At 53.3% G+C, this 14,701-nt stretch overlaps 1 protein-coding gene across 1 annotated transcript in view; it reads right to left on the bottom strand.

Annotated features, from left to right (window-relative positions):
• Positions 1–6,260: 6,260 nt before the first annotated feature.
• LOC119110402 (hemicentin-1) overlaps positions 6,261–14,701 on the bottom strand; it is a gene marked incomplete at its 3' end in the record, with an annotated part of 48,488 nt that continues 40,047 nt past the window's right edge. The window contains 4 exon segments of the mRNA XM_037234219.1: positions 6,261–6,420; positions 8,298–8,428; positions 10,234–10,381; positions 10,881–11,032. Coding sequence (XP_037090114.1) covers positions 6,261–6,420; positions 8,298–8,428; positions 10,234–10,381; positions 10,881–11,032 — 591 coding nt within the window.

The following is a 14,701-nucleotide window of genomic DNA, read 5'->3' as shown; positions in this document are numbered from 1 at the left end:
AGAGAGAAGGAGAGGAGGGAGAGAGGCGAGAGAGGAGAGGGAGAGAGAGAGAGAGAGAGAGAGAGAGAGAGAGAGGAGAGAGAGAGAGAGAGAGGAGAGAGAGAGAGAGAGAGAGAGAGAGAGAGAGAGAGAGAGAGAGAGAGAGAGAGAGAGAGAGAGAGAGAGAGAGAGACACAGAGAAACAGAGAGAGAGAGAGAGAGAGAGCTTTGGATGCATACTCACACTCATACACAGAGGATGTTTAGCTTTTAGTAGATCGCCAGAAATCCGTGCATCCAGATGTATTTGGTACAGAACCTGTTCTTCGTTGTCTGTCTCCAGAACGATTATATAAGACCATACTATTTCTCATAATTGTTTCAATCAGGTTTCATGAACCCTAAAGCGAACTATGAGATCGGCGCAATTATCCAATCTCGCCAGGACAGGCGCGATCAAATCAACGGCTCGGCTTCGGACGACGACCCGTCACGGATCCCGTGATCTCCGGATGCTGCTCTAAATACCGTCAACCGTATCGGCCTGGCTGGCATCCTGTCCGGTGCGCCGGGAGCTGGCTCAGTACCGCCGGCCGTACCGGCTTAGCTGGCATCCCGTCCGATGCGCCGGCAACTGGCTCAGTACCGTCGGCCGTATCGGCCTGGCTGGCATCCTGTCCGATGCGCCGGCAACTGGCTCAGTAACGTCGGCCGCATCGGCCTGGCCGGCATCCTGTCCGATGCGCCGGCAGCTGGCTCAGCGCCATCGGACGGCGGCAGCGCCAGGAGAACTGGTGGGCCATGCTCCCGCTCAGCGGCAGCAGCCAGGCGAACTGACCAGTAGCGTCCGACGGACTGGAGGACTGAAGATTGAGGACCTGCTCGGCGGCAGCAGCCAGGTGGACTGACCAGCAACGTTCAGCGGACTGGAGAACTGAATACTGAGGACCCGCTCAGCAGCAGCAGCCAGGCGGACGGACCAGCAACGTTCAGCGGACTGGAGGAGCTGTACCGGAGTGGCGGAAAGGACAGGGCCGGTTAAACCTCAACTGTACTGTCGGATTGGCAACATCTGTGTTACAGGTGGCTTATTGAGGTTATTGAAACTTAGTACGCTGTTTCCTTCACAAGGAGAATTCGCATCCATGGCGACCATGTATCCCCATAACAACCGCTTCCTGGAAGCTCCTGCTTCCGGCAGCTTCTCTTGCTCCCCAGCGCTGGGGTCTCTCTTTACTGTGAAAAATTGAGCTGATGAATTTTACAATTCTGCCCTGAATGCCTGTATTATACATGCACCCCTTTCGTGTATTAATGGCTGGATGCAGAAAAAACTTAACGTTCACCAGGCTTGTCGAAGAAACATGACATTTGGAATGACATATAAACTGCCATATTTAAGCTGTTGTAAGCACATGTAAGCTGTTTTTAGAAGTACAGCATGAAAGAAGGCATATATAGTATCACAAAATAGCATATTATTGTATGATTTCGATGCCAATGTTTTAAGCAATTGCAAAGAGACTCGGGCATATCTGACGCCGTTTGAACCTCTTCTGGTAAGCAGCTGGTGACGGGAAAGGTATCGGGCATGTTCGGACACAAGGCGAACCTTGCGCCCCGCAAATGAACTCCTCCACAACATACCACGAACCGACACTTTTGTAACATTGCACAGCGTGCAGCGGTGTTTCAAATTCTCGCAAGAAAGATTTACGCCTACCCATGCCTGCATTCGATATGGCAAACCACTCAAGGATAGTAGTGTCGCCGCGATTACGAAGCTTCACCACTTCCACACGCGGTGTGTCGGATCGGTGCGCGCCAACTCGCGTCCAGCCGCGCGGCCTGCCCTCCACCCCGAGTCGAGTTTCATTTCGCCGCAACGTGGCCCCGGCGTGCGCTTGGCGGGCCGCCTGAGAGATGGCGCGGCATTGGCCCGACCGGGCCGTGTCGGCCATTACGGCCCAATAGCGCCCCGGGGTGCGCCGCCGCCGCGCGCCCGAGTGCATCCGGGCTGTGACGGCCCGAGGCACGCACGCCTGAGTGGCGGAGTGTCCTTCGTGTTGTCACGCTCCGGGACGCGTAACCAGTGAGTGTTGGAGTGCCTGTGGTGCTGTCATGTTCCGGTGCACGTAACTAGTGAGTGTCAGAGTGCCTGTGGTGTTGTCATGTTCCGGGGCGCGTAACCAGTGATTGTCGGAGTGCCTGTGGTGTTGTCACGCTCCGGGGCGTGTAACCAGTGAGTATCGGAATGCCTGTGGTGTTGCGATGTTCTGAGACTTTAGGCCAGTGGGTGTGGAAGTGCTATGGTGTCGCGACACCTAGGAGCTGGCGCCCTTGAGTGTCTGAGTGTTTCCGGTACATGCTGCCCTAGGTCGTACGATGGTGAGTGCCGTGGTATCACGACACCTAGGGGCTGGCGCCGTGAGTGTCTGATTGTTTCCGGTACATGCTGCCCCAGGTTGTACGATGGTGAGTGCCGCAATGGTGTTGGTTTCAAAGTGCTCGGTACTGCCAGCGTCGAGTATTGTGGTGTATCTGATACCAGGCGGCCCGCGGGTCACGCCGCGCCGGGCAGGGCCGGGGCAGGTACCTTCTGTGCTTCAGCGTCCCGTGTCTGGCACATGTGGGCGACGGCGCGCTTCTGGTCCAGCAGCAATCCCGCCCCCTCGTCCGACGGAAGTTACAGCAAAGATGATGAAAGACAGAAAAGAAGCACTGTAGCGGAGTCAGAGATCGGCGTCAGCCCAGTCAGCAAAATGTTAAAAATCGGGGCCAGTCCCGCGGGCCACATCTGGGAGATCATTCAGCATATTCAACGTTGAACATTGTGGGAACGGAAAAAACCGACAAGAGTCCTTGCAGCTTACCAAGGAAGAGTGACAGCTGCCGAAAACCCATTGATGTTAAGACACGGGGAGGCAAAAACACGTAAAATGATTGCCTGCAGTCGACGCGTTCCTAAAGCAAAATATCAAATAGCATGCGGGGAGAATAAAGTACTTGGCTACGGTACAGTGAGCTAACAATTGAGGTCTGATCTTTGGTAATATAAAAACTATGCAGCAAATAGTATGTATCATCGAAACAAGGAAATTTAGATAAACTTGATGATTAAGACAATCCAACGTCGTTTCTATTTCGTCAACAAAAGAATAAAGGCTGTGGAGACAGAGCATTTTATGCCACAAAAGTTTGACAACCGCAGTAAACGTAGTGAGGCTAACCAGCGCCAGATGTGGTCCGTTTTCGTCTGCAGTCAACAACGTTCGCATGCAATGCCAGCAGTTTGGACAATAAAAACACGCAACGTTGCGATCAGCACGCTGTACACGTGCTCGTTTCAGGAGCAGTCTTGCGCTACAAAAAATCGCCCGCCGCCGTCTGACATAGTAATGATGCTCCGTCACATCAGCAGTCAGAGGCTGCCTCACGTGATTGCAGGCGTAGTTTGGAAACTATACTAAAGGCAGTCCAACTTGAGTAAATTAATGCGGGGTACGCGCAATAATATGTTTTGCCTGTCGCGGGTAGGTAATTACATGCGCTTGCAGATCTTTCGCGGGCTGATGTCCTCGTTATGCCGACGTTTCGCCGATTGTGCCGATTATAGGGCTAATTGGAACGGACCGGAATGCCTGACGAAGGTCGGGAGGAGTAGTCCAACTCAGCTTACAACCCAAACAAACCCAACGCACAATACAACTATCTAGTGCTTTTCAACTGCGCGCAACTGAAAGGTGTACTCAAAACGCATTTATTATCCGCGCTAGAAGACTAAAACTTCCGCAAGCAAAAACTAGCCGAACGTTGACCTCTCTCATACAGCCCCGTCGTCTAAAGACGGGCGGGAGGCTACACAGGCTATCGGCGGGGCTTCCCGGGGCCTCGTCGGGAGGAGACGGTCTCGAGCGGAGCATAACGGGGCCGCTGATACGCCATATATATGCAGAGAGGGCCATCGACTGAGCGTCACCGAATCGATAACTCCCTGTCATCGCCAGCTTCTGTTGCTGGAGCCGTTCTCTCGGTAGCGGGCAACGCGCCATCACATTATAGCCGCAGTCAGCGGGCTAGTTACCGAGGGAGTTATATCGGCGACGGGCCAGGCACTCCTAAGTGGTATTTCACGATTTATTTGTACAATATCAACGGAGATCAGCACGCGTCGCAAATGAGAAGTCGGTGAAGTGATGGTACATTAAGATCATGAGAGCGTTGTCACATGTACCATGATATTTTTACATTCATATGATATATATACACATATATATATATATATATATATATATATATACTGCCACGGCACTGCTGTGGTATATATATATATATATATATATATATATATATATATATATATATATATATATATACTGCCACGGTACAAACACATGACTGGCAGCAGTACCGTGTGCAGGATGTACTCACACATGACTCGCAGCGGGCCCGTGCGCAGGCTGTACTCACTGCACACACACACACACACACACACACACACACACATATATATATATATATATATATATATATATATATATATATATATATATATATATATATGTATGTATATATATATATATATATATATATATATATATATATATATATTCACACAGCTTGCTGGTATGCGTCACCACCATATAGTCTGCAGCACCTGAGCAAACTCTGTTTCTGCTCTCTCTGCCGCACTCATTTGCGTCACCCGGCTAAAATACAGCTGTTTGAACCTCAACTTTTGTCATCAGCAGTTCATATGCAGGGCCGAGCACACTGTGCGCTCGTTAAGCGCAAACGTCTGCAACCTTAGCTCGTAAACGATGCAAATAATCTAGATTGTCAGACCAATCGTTCAGATGAGCCAGCGTTTTCTCCATGGGCGGTTTTCGCTGCCAGTAAGGCAAAAACGCTGTGATTATGCCTGACGTGCATCAGCACGCGTCCTGTGCGCAGCACACCTGGCACCCGCACATGCAGAATTGGGAAGGCGCCACCGCTGCCTACCCGTCTGCGGGTGCCCGTGCTGCGGCCGGCCCGCCTCACCGCTGATCCGCCACCTGACTCCTGCCAGCTGAACCGGACGTTCGATGCCGAGCTAAACGACGTGCGGTGGCGCATCGCGGGCGCCTCTCGTTATGGTCAGGAGATTCGATTCGATCAGTCCGGTGATGAGTGGCTGCTCGGCAATGAGCTTCCAGACCAGCTGATCGTGTGCGCTTGAGGTTGAGGGCCGGCGATTCCTGCTCCATGCCGGTGAGTCGAAATGTTCTCAGCTGCTTGTGGTCAACGTGTCGATGCCCGCACCTCTCAGTGGCTGCCGCCTTTTCCCGTCCACTTTCCTTCTCTCTCCCACAAGACGGACAGGCCTCCTGGTACTAATTATATGATTATCTAGACAGTTGGCGTTACGCCTGCGATCGATAACAACTTGGAAGCCCCTATCAGCAACGGGAACAGGCCCTGACGCTCGAACGGCATTGGCACGGTCGGCCGGGCTCCCATCGCCGGCCGGACTTCCCTAGAGAATGCTTTCATCAATGGCAGATGTTAGTTCGCCCGTTCGCACAGATGGTCCTCCTGCTGCTGGTGAATATTGCGACGTTGCAGCGTCCGACGGGTGTTGCAGGGGCGCTGCCTGTGCGCAGTTCGATTTCCTCAATTCCGCCCGGGCTTCCAAATTTCATTCAGATGCGCGTGATTTCCAAATGAGCGCTAGTGCGCGACTTTAAATGGTTGGATAAATAAATTTGTCTGTTTTTCAGTAACGCCGGTCGTCAGTAAAAAATGGCTGATCAGTCCTCGTGAAATTAATTTTCCTGAGCCTAGAATGCAGTTGCTCTAATCACCTTTTTTGGCTACAGCTTGCAAACGTACCCGCCCATTTCCAACATACTTGACTCTCAGCAGTGTCGTGTGTGGGCTGTACTCACACATGACTGGCAGCAATACCGTGTGCAGGCTGTACTCACACATGACTCGCAGCGGGCCCGTGTGCAGCCTGTACTCACACATGACTCGCAGCGGGCCCGTGTGCAGGCTGTACTCACACATGACTCGCAGCGGGCCCGTGTGCAGGCTTTACTCACACATGATTCGCAGCAGTACCGTGTGCAGGCTGTACTCACACATGACTCGCAGCGGGCCCGTGTGCAGGCTTTTCTCACACATGATTCGCAGCAGTACCGTGTGCAGGCTTTACTCACACATGATTCGCAGCAGCACCGTGTGCAGGCTTTACTCACAGGTGACTCACAGCAGTACCGTGTGCAGGCTGTACTCACACATGACTCGCAGCAGTACCGTGTTGCTCGTGCTCTCGCCCTCGGAGTTGGCAGCGCGGCACTGGTACGGGCCGGCCGCGAGTCGAGAGACGTTCTGCAGCACCAGGCTGCTGGAGCTGACGAGAACGCCCGCCCGACGGTCCATTGACACCTCCGCCCCCTGTGAAGCGAGGAGGGTTACCCTAGCCCCCGATGGCGGAGGGAGCCGCTGAGTCATCTTGACCCCGTGAAGAGCTTAGGCATTCATCCGTGCTGAGTCATCGAGATAATTGCCGGTACAGTACCCGCAGCAGCACTGAACGCTGTAATGGGCTTGGGACTTCACGAAATATGTGTTTACATGACGACCAGCCTGGTAAAGGGCTCAACCATCAAATTCGGCGCAATTACAGGGGGATGGGCTGGAATGTCTGACACATTATTGACAATACGATGTATATTAGTGTTACATTATACCACATAGTGTAATGTCACAAACCCTACAACACAGCTGTGTCGAGTTTGACAACACCAAAGCCGTAAGTGACACGGTACAAGACACAGTGCATAAAACTCTGTTTGATACGTCACTGGCTCGTCTCGGTACAGAATCATGAATAATGTAAACAGCCGATGGAGTTCATGATGTGGTTGATACGAGACGCCTGAAATATCAACAATTCAGATTTGGTACCCAATGAAGCTGACCAAATGTTTTCGTCGAAAATTTCCATAAAAGATATTGGGGTCAGATGTAAGCGCATTCTTGGTAGGTGGAATCATGTGGTAAGCCAGGGCAGTCAAGGGATGCTTGGCATGTGGTTCTGAGTTCAACAAGCTAGAATATCCGACTTAGAGTCAAGAAAGGTTAGACAAAGCAGGTAAGATTCTTACCGAAAACTGTCACGTTTGCCAAACGGAACATTGACAGCTAGAATGTCAGCAGGGTTTCACATTTTGAGATGGGAGGCTGCATCAGTGACATGCTCAGACGACTTCACTTCTTCATCAGTTAATCTGACTACGTGCTGGGATACAGTCTGGCCCGAGCGACACAAGCGTGGAGCCAGCAGACCAGCGTTTGCTTCCCAGCCAGCGTGCTGAAGGCGGGCGTGCCCCTGTCCCTCCGTCTCCAGGTCCTGGGGCCAGGCAGTAACCTGAAGCAGTGCCCCCCCCCCCCCCCCCCTCCTTCTCATCTCCTCCCCAGACTCCGGACCCAGTCAGCTTGAAGCGCAGAACCGGGGTCGCTAAGGCCGCGTGGACCACGAGGGATGAATGCAACTGTCTGCAGCTAAGCAGCTGATGAAGCAGTGCAAGACTCTGGGGAAATCAGCGCCGAGCTAGATATGGATTCTCATGATGCCACCGGAAACAACGAGATAACAATTCATGCTTGTAGGGCTAGGCTCATTGTACGTAGATACTGATTTAGGCGGACTATGAAGTGTTGAAGATGACAATATTTCCAACAGCTGTGTTGGAAACTGTAAGGTAATTCCAACAGCGATTTTTGTTGTTATTTAAAACTGTGATGAAACGCCAACAGTGAACTGATGTTGGGGTTAAAGTGATGTCCTGGAAATTGAAATGTATGCAGTAGTCCATAATAGCAGTAAAAGCTTGATTACAACCAACATTTATCTGTAAAAGACTTCCGATTCAACGTTGCAATTCCTTTGGGTCTCAGTTAATGGATTCCAAGTCGTGTCGATTGACAGCCTGCAGCGGATATTTCACAATCATCCAACAGCCAACGGCATTACAGAGTTAAGCAGCATTGCTGTGGTGTGACTCATACGTCGCTCAGAAAACAAATGTGCTCGATTTGATCATTCTAACAGCCAAGTAGCAAACGCCCATCTCAACTGTTCGGGTCCCATCTAAAGGGACCTGCGTCCCCACTGGACTAGAGCACACCCAGCTGACCCTGCAACTGCATCTTCGCTGTTTCTAAACAAGCCGCTGCTTATTAAGGAGAGCGTCTGTCTGGGTCCACATCGCCCGGCGTTCAGTTTACTGGGCGCCGCGGCGCCGACGCCGCCGGTGCGCAAGGCTTACCTCGTGGAGCCAGACGACGCGGCTGGCCGGCGGGTTGGCGTGCACCAGGCAGTCGAAGTACACGCCCATACCCTCGCGCACGTTGTCGGCGCCTATCATGGGGCTCAGCCGCAGCGTGGTCGTCGGCGGGACTGGAGAACACGTGATCAACGATCAGCCGGTGACGTCAGCGCTGCACTGGCCGACGCTTGGGAACGACCGACGGCTTTTTCTGCATTCGTGACGCACACGAACACTGAGGAGTTTAGGCGGCGTGGTTTGGCATCACAGAGCATTAGACTAAATCCTTCTGGAGGCGGACAGCGATTGCCACTGATCGTGACACACACTGTCAGACACGACCAGCTGCGCGATAATGAGTCATTTGTCAACTGTCCATCGATAATTGTGCCACTATAATTCCGTAATTGCTTTTGGCAAAGACACATTCGACCCCATGCAATGCTACACGGTTAGACTGTTGCGTCATGCGATGTGACGATATGTGACGCTAACTGTGACGCAAAGCCTGCCATCGTACCGCGGCTTCCATCCCATCAGAAAAAGCGCAGACATTTCTTGCCAGACCAATGGGCTCCAGGTGGAAACATCAACTCGATGATGAGATGCATTTGCAGCTTCGATCCACAAAAACATCCAAATTCCTCGTCGCGTGAGATGGAAAGGCGTCTGATAAGGACCGAGCTCTCGGCGCCTGCTGCCCGGGGAGGGAGTGTTTACGCCTGCGAGCGACTGTCTCAGACTTGGAAGCGATGGTCCAATCCGCCTTCCAATGTTTCAGCATTTCGACATTTCAGCGGGAGCGTAAGCTTCTTGGGACTGCATTAAGCCCCATTAGCAGCATCGCGATCGGCTCAGGGAGCTGGCGGAGCTGAGACAAGTGCGTTGCGCGTGGTGTGTTTATGGTCAGAATTCAAACTGAGAACACTTATGCGCGTCTTACAATGTAGCTGGAGATAAAGCATTATCGCCGGTCAACAGGCCAACATCCAGGGACATACCGGGATCACTACACGGTTCGTCTAGGAGGGCGCCGTTGAACGCCTGCTTTTGCTTTTACACCGTACTAATTTCGTTCCCTCAATATTATTATTGAGTCTATCAACGAGAATATATCGACCAACCGTATGAAATCAACATATTTCCGGATAACATTGTTAAAAGCCACACTCTTGACAAGGATGGCCGTTTCGTATTTGCGGTCTTGGTGTTACGCCAATCAGGTTCTCGCTAATTATTTCAGGCGCTCTAGTTCACGATTACAGGGAACGAAACAAAAACGACTGCCTAACTTATTTGACAGCCGGCAGAATTTGGGCTAACCAGCTCCAACTCACGGCGGGGCATACAAATATTTGCGTTGCACAAATGCAAAGGCGAATCCGGCGACGGACGCATGAAAACGAGCTGCTTCGAATCGATACTTCAAAAGAGCACGTGGAGGTATTTTTGTGAAGACATTCTCTAGGGTCGGTCAGATGAATGCGTGGCCCCGTGAATTAATCACCGGGGGACATTACGTACAGCAGCAAATTTATGGACCAAGCCAAATTGAATGGTCCACAACACAGCGGAGACTAACAGGCCAGACCTCGGAAGCAAGGGACAACACAATGCCGGACATTCCCTTTCGTAACCGGCGGCATTGAGACAAAGATCACGTCTTGCAGAGAGCAGATGGTTTCCCGTGTACGTAACGGCCCCCTACACATGGAAAGCAAAAGGTGCCCCTCCTCCTGACCGCCGTAGAAGGCGGTTGTACCCATAACTCCCGAGAGAAGTGACTGTTCCTATCACCGCCTTCAAGAGCGTATCTTGTCTCACTGGGCGTGGCCGGTATCCCTCCTCCTCGCCTCGTTTACCCCTGACGCCCGTGGGTTAAGACCGACCTCGCGACCTCGTGGGGACTGGCCGTAGCCCTGACTTCGCCACTCACAGCGGATATTGAGCCGTCTGTCGTCCTGTATGGGTGAGGTGCCGGTCATGCGCGGGTTGTGCGCCCGGCAGCTGAGGGTCTTCCCCTGGTCGTCGAGCTTCGGCCGCAGCTGGAGAGTGCTGCTGCTGCTGCCGCCATCCGGTGACACCTGCCGGAGGTCAAGGGTCGGCGCCGGGTCAGCGGTCATGGCAGGTCCGGGTCACAAGTCAGGGCCGGATCGGACCAGAAAACGTCACGGCCGGTCTGGGCCGGGCAGCTTTGATTGGGTGCCGGTCCGCTGGTCTAAACCGCCCAACGAAGAGTGAATCTTCATAATCATGGGATCGCACGGGTTTCCCGAGTTATTCTCACAACCCCTAGAATCAAGCCACTTCGGTTAGTGAGGCATTCCACCAGAAGTCTTAAAGGAACCCTCTGATGAGCTTATTTGTATGCAGAGCTTAGAAGTTTCGCCGAACCATTAAGATACCAAAATGAGGCGCGGTTGTTCTATTAACGTTTGATGGACCACAAAGCACGTGCGTCAAAACGCCGGCGGGCGACAAGCCCTCCACCATGTGTGGTTCAGCTTCGGACGGACCGTGCCGTTGTACCTTCGACAGCCCGGCGCCCGGGGTGGAAGTGAGGGGCGGGCTGCCTCTACTCACATGCTGCCTGGCGTTCACCAGCGCCGCGCCGTCCAGGTACCACGTGAGCACGGCTGGCGGCCGAGAGCCTGAAGAGCTGCACACGTACTCGTACTGCCGACCCACCGAGAGCGCGCCGCTCTCGCCGTCCAGCTGCACACGCAGTGGCCGGACTGAAACGGCACGCGGCGAGCGGCTGTTAGCAGCGGCTAGACTGAAACGGCGCGCGGCGGGCGGCTGTTCGCAGCAGCCGGACTGAAACGGCACGCGGCGAGAAGCTGTTAGCAGCGGCTAGACTGAAACGGCACGCGTCCGAGCGGCTGATAGTAGCGGCTAGACTGAAACGATACGCGGCAAACGGCTGTCAGCAGTGGCTGGACTGAAACGGCACGCGGCGAGCGACTGTCAGCAGTGGTTGGACTGAAACGGCACGCGGCGAGCGGCTGTTAGCAGCGACTGGACTGAGACGGCACGGGGCGAAAGGCTGTCAGCAGTGGTTAGACTGAAACGGCACGCGGTGAGCGGCTGTCAGCAGTGGTTGGACTGAAACGGCACGCGGCGAGTGGCTGTCAGCAAGTGGTTGGACTGAAACGGCACGCGGCGAGTGGCTGTCAGCAGCGGCCGGACTGAAACAGGGCACATTCGGGAAGGTACTGGCGACGCCCAGCAGTGACGGAACTGGAACGGCCACCAGCGGGAGATGGACGAATGGATGTCAGCGGCAGCCGTATTAAACAGAGTTTGGCAAAGATGTGATCAAATCTATGAAGCTCATTTACTCTCTGCTTTATTATTTGAAATCCTGAGCCCCGAAACAAACTAGAAACTGCATGATGTCCACGTGTGCGAATGATGTGTCATCCCATGTATTACAAGATATAAGACACTTGAGCTACTAGTTTCGTGAAAATAACCTCGATTATTCGCACGGCATGGATGACCCAGTCAGGTGGAGACGAGCCGCCAAGTAATATCAACATAGAGCCAATGACAGAGCCAAATCCCGACCACAGCCTCCTCGTCCTGCGACAGCCGCTGATGCCATTTTATTGTGTTTTTACTGCCCCAGATTGAATGGAATCCCGCCGCTGCTCCAATACTCGACATCTTAACAACAGATTCTTTCAAGAAAGACAGTGCTTTGAAGACAAACGAAAGGCGCCCGAAAGAGATACAGCGGTAAATCGCTGCTGATTGGTCGTTGGCGTCCCACTGGCGAATCCGATATTGGTGGCAGGCGAGCCAGCACCCGGGGGCGGCGCCGGTCGATACGCACGTGGCGCCATCCGTACCGCAGGGGCGCAATTTAAACACACCTTTAACAGCAGAAGCTAGCTCAGAGGGCGAACGGCTGGCACGCGCCGGCAATCACGCCCCGCGCCCGGACGTCATTTACCACCCAGCGACGATGAGTGGAAAGTTCCACGTCATAAAAACCACACCCGCATCAAAGAAAATTCCTCCTAAGCCAGCGCGCCCCCCGGAGCCGCGTCATCGATAACGAAAAGAGCGGCGTGCGTCGAGCACGGCGTTCGTTCGCGGTCCCTCGTCAGTCAATCAAGCTGGCGCCGGGGGCCGGTAAACAGACGGGGCCGGCCGTCTGGAGGGGCGGCGCGCGCCCTCAGCGGCGCTCCGACGCTAATTAATGAGGGCCGGCGGACTTCCGCCGTGACGCCACGGCCGCCGGGTCGATACCGGCTCCGTTCACGGGGGCAGGACCCCGTCTCATGGCAGAGTCGGACCCCGTCCCTGTTCAGATGCGGTCCAGCTCTCTAATTGAGGCGTCTCTGGTCAGACGGGGTCCGGCCGGACGTCGTCTGACAAGACGAGGTCCGGCCGATGAGAGCCGGACCCCGTCCCTGGTCAGATGGGGTCCAGCTATCTCACTGAGGCGTCTCTGGTCAGACGGGGAACGGCCGGACCTCGTCTGACGAGACGTGGTCCGGTCTCTGAGAGCCGGATCCCGTTCCTAGTCAGATGGGGTCCAGCTCCCTAAATAAAGCGTCTCTGCTCAGACGGGGCCCAGCCGGACCTCGTCTGACCAGAGATGGACCGCGCCTGCCAGGGAGACGGACCCCGTATGGCCAGTGAGGCGGACCCCGTTTGAACAAGGAGAAGTACCTCGTCTGAGAGGAGAGCCGCTTCCCATCTGGCCACGAAGCTGGATCCAGTATGGTCAGGGACCCGGACCCCGTCTATCCAGGGAGCCGGATGCCGTTTGCCCAGAAAGACCGACCCCGCATGGCCAGACAGAGGGACCTCGTTTGGTCAGAGAGATGGACCTCGTCTGACAGAAGAGACGGACTCCATCTGAACAGGGAGACGGGCACCATTTGAACAGGGAGAGGGACGTCACCTGGCCAGGGAGACGGACTGTACCAGGACAGGGAGAACGAACCCCACCTGACCAGGGAGACGGACTGTACCAGGACAGGGAGACGAACCCCGCCTGGCCAGGGAGACGGACCATATTTGTCCAGTGTGCCGGACCCTCGTTGGGAAGAGAGAAGGAACCTTGCCTGGTCGGCCAGATGCTGTATCGTTCAAAGTGTCCGGCTGTTAAAGAAGAGACCGACATCATGTTTCGTCATGAAGCCCTACTGCGTGATAGTTAGATGCAGTCATTTTGTAAAACCCCAGAAAATCATAAATGTCTATGAACCTTCCAAGGTGTTTCATCGAGACACCTTGGAATATTGAAATAATTTTTTTTTAAATTTTGCGTTTAAATTTCTAGCTTATTTCTAAATAAACATACCGCTTGAGAACAATGTATCCTTCTCAAGTGTTCACGACCCAGTTCAGCATGCCTGAATCCGATTTACGTATTAAAGAGAATGTTTCACATTCGAAGATATTGAAGCAAGCATCAGATATGATGAAACAAGCTAACTTTGAACTATCGGTATGCCTTTTAAATGGAAAAGATTACTCTAGACAGTACAATTATCTGTTGAGTAAATATGCCCCGCAATGTGTTATGACTTGATTATGTTATCGTGCCTTGCACAGCATTGATTGAGGGCCAATTGACGACCGTTATGTCTGGACATCGCGCTCACGAATTTTAAATATAAGCACCTCGACAATTATATTTTCCTTGGCCTTGATCACCGCATGGTTTATTAAATGGACGGATTTGGCGTTATTATGACGTCGTAAATGCCGAGATGACCTTGAAATACTCCTCCCGACATACCTTGCATCATTCTGACGGGCGTGTAGTTCAGAACCTAAAGGGAATGAGGTCTTAAGAAGGGCAGGATTGTGAGCAGCACCGAAAGGTCTTCAAGACGGCTATGTCAGTTCAGAACCCTATATAAATGTGGGGCACTTTCTTTAAGCACGGGCTTGCCAGATCCGCTATCGCCCGGAGCACCATACGACTTCCCCACTGACTCATGATTCTCATCCGGATCCAGCGCATTGTCCAGCCGGACGGAAACTGCATAGGGCATCTGTCCAGGCACCCGCACCCGATCTCGGACCGTACGACACGTGTACTATCGGCCAGCACTGACACGGCACGGCATTGGACGAGGGCTCTCAGGCACGTCCAGCGAACGGCCACGCCCTGCAAACGGCGAAAGTTCAGTCGAGATCGTTACTGCAGGTCAACTCGCTGAGCAAGGCGCCACCGAACAGGTCAGCACCGCGTGGTAGAGGCGCCCGGCGGTGCGATAGTGGGCAGCTCATTGCAGCTCGATCCCAGAGAACCGGCTGGCAATCCCACGCAGTGATTAAAACTTACTAATCCCAGTTGGTAGCCGCCGCAGTTAGCAATGGGCGCGCCATGTGCATATATGTATATGTCTTTCTTCTCTCTCTCTCTCTCTCTCTCT

Source organism: Pollicipes pollicipes, unplaced genomic scaffold (genome assembly GCF_011947565.3).
Source record: "Pollicipes pollicipes isolate AB1234 unplaced genomic scaffold, Ppol_2.1 Scaffold_2555;HRSCAF=2994_pilon_pilon_pilon, whole genome shotgun sequence".
In the NCBI taxonomy this organism is placed as follows: domain Eukaryota; kingdom Metazoa; phylum Arthropoda; class Thecostraca; order Pollicipedomorpha; family Pollicipedidae; genus Pollicipes; species Pollicipes pollicipes.
This window is presented reverse-complemented; position numbering and strand designations above follow the sequence as displayed.